Here is a 9938-nt window from a genome sequence, read left to right on the forward strand (position 1 = left end):
ATAAAAAAAAATTGATTTTTTAGCAAAATCTGTCAACAAGCTTAAAAAGCCCAAATCCCCGAAAATCAACATTTTGATCAAATCAAAAATCTTAAGACCCCTAAAAGTCTTATGAACCCATAATAAGGCTTATCTAAACCTCATCATCTTCTCAACTCATCATCATTCTAATCCTAACCTAATCAAGTCTAACCCAACCCCTAAGCTTAATGGACCTAAACCATTATCCAATCCTAAGCCCAAGCCCCTACTCTTGCCCAAATACATACCCATATCTATGATCATAAACAATCAAAATTCATAAAATCAATGAGGGACACTTATCACCACCACAACTCATCTCCCAAAATCATTTTTCCCAACCTTATCATCACCGCTACAACCACAACCCACACCCCACATCATAACATAATCCTATCACATTCTTCTCAAAATGCTCCATAAGTCATCTCTATACCCTCCCACAACCCATTTTCCTTAATCAACTCACCTCATACCATTGGACACATGTCACCATATCCTCCACCTTCTCAAAATATCCACAACTATCACATGTACATAATCATTCTTTCAACTAACACCTACACCCCTTAACCCTACATGACATTCAACTCATACGGGTTAAAGAATCCAACCCATTTGAATAAAAAATGGTCAATTCCCACCACCTTCCACATATAACCTTCTCTAACCTCAAAATAACAACCTCTTAACGCTTACACCTCATGTCATTAACCTTTAACCCTCCACCTTTGGCATTTTTACTCCTAAAAGTCACTTTTAAAATCCTATAAAATCCTCTTCATTCTAAAAACAAACCTCCATGCTTGAACACCCCCACCCCTCAAGTCATCTCTCTCAACTCTCTCATCATTCAACTCTCAACTCTCATCTCTCCCAATTTCAAAATAGAAACTCTTCAACCCACTCAACTCTCAATATGAAAAGTCCATCAACCTTCAAGTTCTACACTACAAGCTAATCAAGTCAAGCAGAAAGACAATATTTCAAAATACAAAAAAAAAAAAAAAAAAAAAAAAAGTAAAAGAAAGTCAAGTCATAGACAAGGTGGAGTAATGACAAAAGTGATGTGAAAAATCCCCTTCTCTCCCTTCCATCTCCCCTTTTCTATCCTTTATACTTCTCTTATTTTATTTTTGATTTAAACTAGTCATAGGATGTAATTCTAACCCTCCCATACCTCCGATAAATCAGACCTTAGTTTGGTCAAAAGTATAAGGGTTGAAGCCCCTTTTTCAAAATTAAATTATACAATCTTTAATCTCTAATCACAAGTTGCACATACCACACAAATGTTTTGAGGTTATCGATAGTTAGACCCTTCTCATTCTATGAGAATAGGTCCATAATCACAAAACCCATATTTTTCCTAAAATTGAGTTTAAGGCAAAAATATAGTGGGGTCTCTTCTCTCGATGAGACGACCTTCCTAGTTTAAGCTGACATCAAAAGCGCCTCGCATCCAAATGTACAAAATCGTCATTTAATCAAATTTTTATATGCTTTTATTTCTTTAAAAATGACTATGTTGTTAAGGTTATCGTCATTTGATAGAAAGAAAGAGGTGCCTAACACCTTCCGCCCTCTCTAACCGAACCCTTAGCTAGATTCTAAGTGGATTGGTGTCCTAATTCATACGAGAATCACTACGATGCCAAAACGATATTTTTTCCAAAAAAAACCTTTCGGGTGACTATTCACACATTTTTATAAACAGAATGGTGATGTCTTCAAATTCAAGTAGAGATTGAGGTTTCAACGAAAAATCCATATCTACAACTTGACAACTCCACTAGGGAAACCGTAAGTCCAACCCTTCTTCGACGTGGTTATTTTTCAAAAAAAAATATATCTTTTTTGGTTATGTTATCATTAGTTTGTCTTTTTTACTCTCTACTAATATTTTTGTGTTTCTTATTCATTTTATTTAAGTTTGTATGATGAATGATTGTAATTTTTTTATTTTCATGTTTATTATATTGTTATACTTAAATTGTGTACACTTGTAATTGCACGTGTACATGCATTTCTTATTTTATAATATAATCACCCTCCATTTTTTTTTTTAAATAACTCAAAGAAAAAAATAGCAACAAAATGATTAAGCAATGTACTCAAAAACCTGATAGCAAAAAAAAAAGTCAAGATTGATATTTTTTAAAAAAAAATTCAGATTTTTGTAGTTAAAGTTTGATATATCTTTAGGTAAACAAATCTTATATAAAATGATGTTTTCTGATCTCGGTTTCTTCATAAAACTTCAAGATCTTTTCGTTATATTCGAAAAGAGTATAAGTTGTGACTGTTTTATGAATGTTGCGCAGAAATTTATACCTCTAACATTGATCTCGGGTTTTGACAATACACTTAATTTTGCAACATTACTTTCGGTTTTGGATACATTAAAATGCGTCAATTTTGGTCATTCAACTCCATCAATTTATGACTTTGCTTGTCTATATACATACATACATATATATATATATATATATATATTATATATATATATATATATATATATATTATATATATATATATATATATATAGTTTTGTATATTTTTTTTTAAGTTTTCTTGTATATCTAAATATTTTTTAAGGAACCCGTATTTTGATTGATCATCGAATTATTGAGCATAAACACTTTGTTTGAGTAGATCTATCAAACGAGTTTACTATCGATTAAGTCACAAACACCATGCACTCATGTCATTCATGTACATTTCACGTTCTAACTGGGTTTACTCAGAAACCTATAAGAAATGTTCAAAACTGAAGTTTTGGATATTTTATCATGTAAGGGGTAGGCAGAGAACTCTAACCCAAGCCACCAACCAAAGACTCGAGTCAGTAATAGATCGACAAGGTTTGAAGGCATGGAAAGCTTGAACCTAGAGAAACAAAAGTTGAGTCATGCATTAGACATTCCTAAGTTAGATTCTCTTAGGGTAAAATTTTATATATTTTTTAGAAGTTCAAATTGGGAAAATGCACTTTCCCCATTTTATGTTTTGAAGCTATTGCTTGTTGTGCCATTCTCATTCCATGAGAATGGCCCATAATCACAAAATCCATACTTTTCCTAAAATTTTGTGAATTTAAGGTAAAAACATAGTGGGGTCTCTTGATAAGATGACCCTCCTAGTTTAAGCCTACATCAAAAGCCCCTTGCATCCGAGGGCACAAAATTGTCGTTTAATCGAATTTTTATTTTCTTTTATTTATTTAAAAATGACCGTGTTATTAAGGTTACCGTCATTTGATGAGGAGAAATGGACACCTAACACTTTCCCCTCTTCTTTCTAACCGAATCTTTACCTAGATCCTAGACGGATCAATGTCCTAATCCATATGAGAGTCACTACGATACCAAAATGATATTTTTTCCAAAAAAATACCTTCTAGGTGACCATTCACACTCTTTTGTAAAAAGAATGGTGGCGACTCCAAATCTAAGTAGAGATTGGGTTTTCAATGAAAAATTCATGTTTACATAACCTAAAGCCTATGGGCAACGATAAATTATACGAATATCCAGAGGGGGCAGAGCTAGAGGAGGTAGTTGCCCCCATCTCCCTTCAACTTTGTTTAAATCACCCTAGATTTTTGTAATTATTTGATATAGTCCCATGCTTTAAAGCCGATGACATGTGTTGTTTTACGATGTTACTGTCTTTATCTCTAATTTTTTGCCCACTCTCCATCTTTTAATTATTTATACACCCTATGTTTTGGTGAATACTTGAGATACCCCCACTTGTCACCAAATTAAAGACATCCTTTTCAATTTTTGGGATGATTTAGGCACCCCTCTATTAAATTGGTGAATATTTATCTCGACAATAGTTATTTTGATAAATATTTGTTCTGACTAATAAAAATCCTAAAAACTGTCATTTTTAGGCTATAACAAAAAATTCCTAATTTTTATTCATAAGAAGTCAAGTTATTACCTCTTAGTAAGTTAACTTTATTTCATTTAATTCCATCTTCAATCCCTCATATTGAAGATTGCCTATATCTCCAATATCTGAATTTTTTTTTTTATCAAAATTAAAATCTCATCATCTTCTAATCCAAAAACCCATGTTATTCTCAGATGCGACAGTTAGGGTAGATTAAATCTTAAGGTTAAAAACTAGAGTAATTTTTTTTTATCCCTGACATTGAAGATGACTAATCTTGGGAAGAATTTGAACTCATAGGATTTTTTTTTTTCAGGTTGAAAAACAAGGGGAGTGATGTTACTTTGTATTAGTATATTAGAAAAGGCCGAGGTCATGGAGCATGCAAGAGTTTTTGTGAATATTTTAGATACCCAATATTTATAAATTGATTGAGAAATTCTTCTTGAATTAGGTCTACTCTCATAGACTGACATGAAATTACCTAAATGCCCTTTTAATTTAACTTCTAACCAAAAATCCCTTGAATTTTCATCCCAAAGAAAGTCATCTTCAAGTTCTTTAACCTCACCATTAAATACATTTTCCCCCTAGAAGAAAATCATGGCTCCGCCTCTTCAAATATCTATAAATTCTCAACTTTTTTAAGTTAAATTACACTTTGACACCATAACACTTTGATAATTGCACTTACTTCCTCTTTTATTGAAGTAGCTAAAATTTAGATGTTATTTAACCCTCTTAGTTTATGTTATTTTTTATTAGAAAACATAAATTGTAAAACAATAATTAAAATGATCCACCTAAACATTCATTGAACCCATTTTATCATAAACATAATTTTGTTTATAAAATTAAAAAAAAAAACACATTTTAAAAAGGACAAAATGGTCTTTCATAAAATGAATATAATTGTTCAGTCGACGGAAATTTGATAGAAGGGGGTAAGTGAACCCCTTAGATAACTATAAGGGAGGTAAGTGCAATTATCCAAACACTAGGGTGTAATGTTTTCTTTGCCATCATACTACAAAACAACAAGGTAAAAGAATTTGTACAAAGGGTATATCAGAAAAACAATCTAGTATTTTCAAAGAATAATAAAAATCAATCATAATTTTTTAAATATTTACAAAAATGGTCATATACTTGATTTCATAATAATTTATTTTTATCGAAACAATTACAATCACATTTGCTAGTTACTTATGGGTCAAGATCTGGTGACTTATTTAAAAAAAACGCAATAACAAAAAATCCAACGGTCATAATTTATCGTATCTCAATGATACATATCTCACATATAATGATCCCGAGGATAATCCGAACCGTTAAGTTTCATATTTACACAATCAGGATCATTTTCCATCTAAGCCCTTTACTTATTTCCCTTGGTAGCATACAACATTCAACTTAAGGGCATAAAAGTAAATTCATCTAATTGTCCATGCAGGCTACAATGTCAATACATTAGATAGCCGTTTCTGTAAGGCATATGGCCATTTTTGTAAATATTAAGGGGAAAAAAAAAAAGTTGATCCAGTAATTTCTACAAAATAGATAGTTCTTTGAGAGATTTCGTGATCCCATAGTGGTCCGAGCAGGGAGTAAAACTGTACGTCATCCTCATGGTGAGTTTCCATTGGATAAAAGCTGTTCGGGCAAACTTGTTTTATAGCTGAATCTTAAAGGAAAACGAAACCTATCGATAAGATAGTGGTGGCCCACCAATCTATAAGGACAAATCTAGTGAGTCAGAATGCCACGTGTCTAACAATCTTGAGTGAAAGGACTTGATATCTTTAGTGATATAAAGAGATGTGGACATGTTACGGTGTAGGTTATGAGATTAGAATTTTAATAAGGTCGGATTGGATCTAATCCGATTTGTATTTAGATCCCAAAAGTTTATGCTACAATTGGGTTGTTAAGAAATAAACCAAATTACTGTATAAAAATACATCCACGTATGAATCATGCCATCAACACCAAACATCATTATTTATGTTTATACTAAAGATTATTATTGGGACTAAATTATTTTGTTACATCTTCAAATATGAAGTGTGAAAAAAATTAACAATAAAGTCTTTCCAATTAATTTTTTTTTTTTTTTTCTAAGTTAATTTTGGTGGGAACGAATCCTCCATTGCTCGTTTTTTTTTTTGTAGTTCTCTGTAGTTTTTGTTCTACAATCCATAGAACATCAAATTGAAGAAAAATAACAACTCAATCCTCTCGAGTCATGATTTAGAGTTTATATCAATTTTTATTTATTTATTTATTTTAAATAACTTATTTTTCTCTAATCATGTGTTTGAAAATGTACGATTATTGAACTCCTAACTTAAGCGGTTGGTTGCAATTGTCTTGATGATATGGCACACCCTCAGCCATTGAATATAGGGAGCGAGTCTTCTATAGCTCCACTTTCCTGTAGTGCTTTGTAGCTTTCTTGCACGATTAAAAGAGTCTCACGGCAACTACAAATTTATAATACACGGTTGATAAGTGTTTGAAAATTAGAGACTCAATGATCATTTATTTTCGAAGTCATGGATCACCTTAAAAAAAGTAATTTTTTTATTATTATAAAATCTGATCTAAAACATAAGTACAAGAGATCTGATATGTTATTTTTTTTAAAGTGATATTTTGTGGGTTGTAGAAATCGTGCTACAAGGCGTTATAGGAAAATGGGGCCACAGAGGATTCGTTCCCTTGAAAACAATTACAAAGAGCTACAAGAAAAATAGGCTACGGAGGATTTGTTCCCAATTTTAGTTGGATGTTAATCAATTTCACTCTGAAATCCAATTCAATTTTACATTAAATAGATAAATGTAAACTCAAATCAAAGAAGATTGCATGCATTATTATTTCTCTTCTTTCATAATAATACAAGTTACTTTAGTTACGACTCTGCCCATCTTAACAAAGACCCATATGCCTACCACGTTAGTCTTCCACCACTTGAATGCATGTTTTGTTTGATGTGAATTTGGTCACCCAAACAATATTTACTATGATTTTAGTGATTTATTAGGATTCAAACTTAAATAACGCTGAAGTGACCTCAAGATTGGACCTCACATCGCATACTCTGATGTGAAAGTGTACGAGAATTATAAATATTTTTCCTCATATTTTGATAAAAACATGTATAATTCTCATACACTTCCGCATAAAGTTGTGCCATGTGAGGTCCAATCTTGAGGTAACTCCAGCAAGACTCTTCAAACTTAGGCCTGATTAAATTTATGTCTGCACTTATAATGCTAGTCCAAACTTTATAATCATCATTATTATAATCATCATGAAAGTGTTCAGGATTAAGTAATATTGTTTTATCCTTCATTTCTAGATCCAAACCCATTGAATTTAAATTCAAATTCGTTTGAGATTTCGGATTAAATCTGACCCATTTAACCAAACCATTTCAATGTATCAAGTGCAAACATTGATGCACTCTCTGCATCAGTCTTCATCAATCAACCATCAGTAATGCTTTTGGTAGGAAACGTAAAGTTGACGACTGTCTATCTACACTTGTTCCACACTCAATTATATTTGACTTTTCCCCAACATTAAAAAAGTCTGGTTTACATTCTCTCTCTCTCTCTCACACACACACACATACATTCCCTTGATGTTCTTTGATCTTCTCAAAGTCAAATATATGCCTCTTTCACTAACTTCTCTGTCTCCAATCCAAAGTGTACATTCACTCCATTTATGCCTACTTCATCTTGTCAACTCAAATCTTTCTCATAAAGACAACTTAATATGTGGTTCCTTCTCACTTCTCTAGACCCACCATCTTAGTCCATCTCTCTCCTATATATGTTTTTTTATTGCTCCTTAAAAACCCAATTTCTCACTACACACATGTATTTCTCCTTGACAATTGAACTTCGTGTTTCGAGTTCCACTCCTTGATGTTCTTTGATTGTCTGTATAGTATGGCTCTTTGCCTTTCTTCACCAACCTCTCTCTCTCCTAAGATCATCTCCTCAAACTCAATTCTCTCTCATAAAAACAACTTTAATCTCTAGTTTCTTCTATTTCGTTCTAGACCCAAATTCCCAAGACTCTAATCTAGAGCTTCTTCTATGTCAATAGGTTGGTATTTGATTATTTCTTTCTCCTTCATAAACCCAACTTTTAAATTCACTTTTGCAATATAACACATCCTCTAGTTCTCACTTTCAAGACACAGCTCCACCCAGAAAAACTCTAATCTTTATCTCTCTTTGTATATAATTGAGATTTAAGAACCTATCTCCATCTTTCAAGTTCCACCGAAGTTCTTTGATCTTTTCAACTCCAAATTTTTCTTACTTTCAGAGAGTTTCACAAACCCAACACCAAAAAAGAAGAAAAACAGAGAACCATGAAAGATAGAGGCAAAGCTGTTGCAGTTTCTTCAAGCAGTAATAACTGGTTGTTCTCAGACTCTTATTACTCTTCTTCATCGTCAGATCTTCCATGTAGAAAACACCCATCTTCATCTTCAGTTGGAGTCTGTGCTTTTTGCCTCAAAGATAGACTCATCAAGCTTGTCTGCCCAGATTGTGGAGAGCAACGTCTCTCCTCCTGTTCTTGCTCTGATATCTCCTCCTCTTACAGAAATTCATGGACTGCTGATGTTGGTAGTGTCGGTAGGATTTCATTCCTCATTGAGAATGATAAAGAAGAAATCCAAAATTCAAATACAAAGCCACCACACTATGATTACAAATCAGATTCCAACGTTCTTCTCAAGAGGAGTAGTAGTAGTTCTGTTGATGTTAAGAGAAGTGGGTTTGGGAGGTTGGGAAGGTTTTTCAGGAAGAAAAGAGACAAGGGTTTTGGTTTTTCAGGGATTAATGTTGATGGGGTTGATCAAAAAGGTGAGATTTGGGATTTTGGAAATATGGGTGTTTGTAGATCCAGATCTGTTGGTGGTTTCAGGGTTGGATCTTCTGATCTTATTAATAAGGATGAGAATTTGGAGTCAGAAAGGAAAAGTATTGGTGGTTTTAATGGTTTTAAGAGTATTAAAAAAGGTGGTTTTAGTGATTTTGATAATGGTGGATTTAGTTGTGTGGAGGATTCAGGTTTTATTGATTTAAACCTTGGGATCTCCTCAGAATCAAAAGCTGATCAGTTTTCTTATATGAAAAGTGGCGATTTCTTGGAATCAGAATCTGGTTATAGAGTTTCCAAAGGAAGTGATTTCTCTGAAAGTGATCTTCATTTATTTGAGCAATTAAGAGGTGATGGTGGGATGTTGAGTAAAGAGAGTTCATGCAGGATTTCAGTTAGTGATAAAGAGATGAAGAAGTGCAAGAAAAGCTTGAATGTGTGGAGATGGATTTTGAAGCATCATCATTCAGGTAGTAGTGGAAGAACTTCATTCAAGAAAGATGAATAATTTTTGGGTATTTGCTAAGGAAGATTTTTTTTTTTTTTTTTTTAGACAAGTTTGATAATCTGATGTTAGTGTTGGGTGATTCAATGTTGGTCCTTCCATAGTTGTTAAGTTGCTTTTTATGAGATATAAGAGCATCTATATAGCTTGTAACTTAATAGAATTTTGTAACTATTTGATACAAAGAGAAGTTATATTTTTATTTTTATTTTCGAATTTTCTTTTATATGATAATTTGAGTTTCACAATCCATGGTGATAAGCACACATTTGTAAGATCATACTATTAAGGGAGTTCAAAGACTAGTGCAATTAATTAGATGGTTTGATCTGACTGTAGGTTCATAGCTATAGATAAATTGGAGGACCTTAAAGGAGTTCAAAGCATGCTTTTAAATCTTCGATTTTCATCTAGTTTCGTTCATGAGCCATATCAAGATGACTCAAACACAAGATCTCCTTTACAAATGATATTAAGATAACTTGGCCATTTACAAATTGAAAATGCTGAAGTAATATCGAAATTGACATAGTTTGGGACATTGCTGACTTGGATGTGCATATAGAACCATAAAAACTTTTCATCGAGATACAAGTGAGAA

The 9938-nt window shown here is 32.6% G+C and overlaps 1 protein-coding gene across 1 annotated transcript; it reads left to right on the plus strand.

Annotated features, from left to right (window-relative positions):
* The first annotated feature begins 7540 nt into the window (after positions 1 to 7540).
* Positions 7541 to 9537, plus strand: LOC147401441 (micronuclear linker histone polyprotein-like protein). Its single transcript, XM_086442759.1, has one exon. It carries the CDS (start codon positions 8318 to 8320, stop codon positions 9338 to 9340), a length of 1023 nt encoding a protein of 340 aa, XP_086298885.1. The 5' UTR covers positions 7541 to 8317; the 3' UTR covers positions 9341 to 9537.
* The last annotated feature ends 401 nt before the right edge of the window (positions 9538 to 9938 follow it).

The sequence above is a fragment of the Akebia trifoliata genome, chromosome 5 (genome assembly GCF_017979445.1).
Source record: "Akebia trifoliata isolate Shusen 1 chromosome 5, ASM1797944v1, whole genome shotgun sequence".
NCBI classification, from domain to species: Eukaryota; Viridiplantae; Streptophyta; class Magnoliopsida; order Ranunculales; family Lardizabalaceae; genus Akebia; species Akebia trifoliata.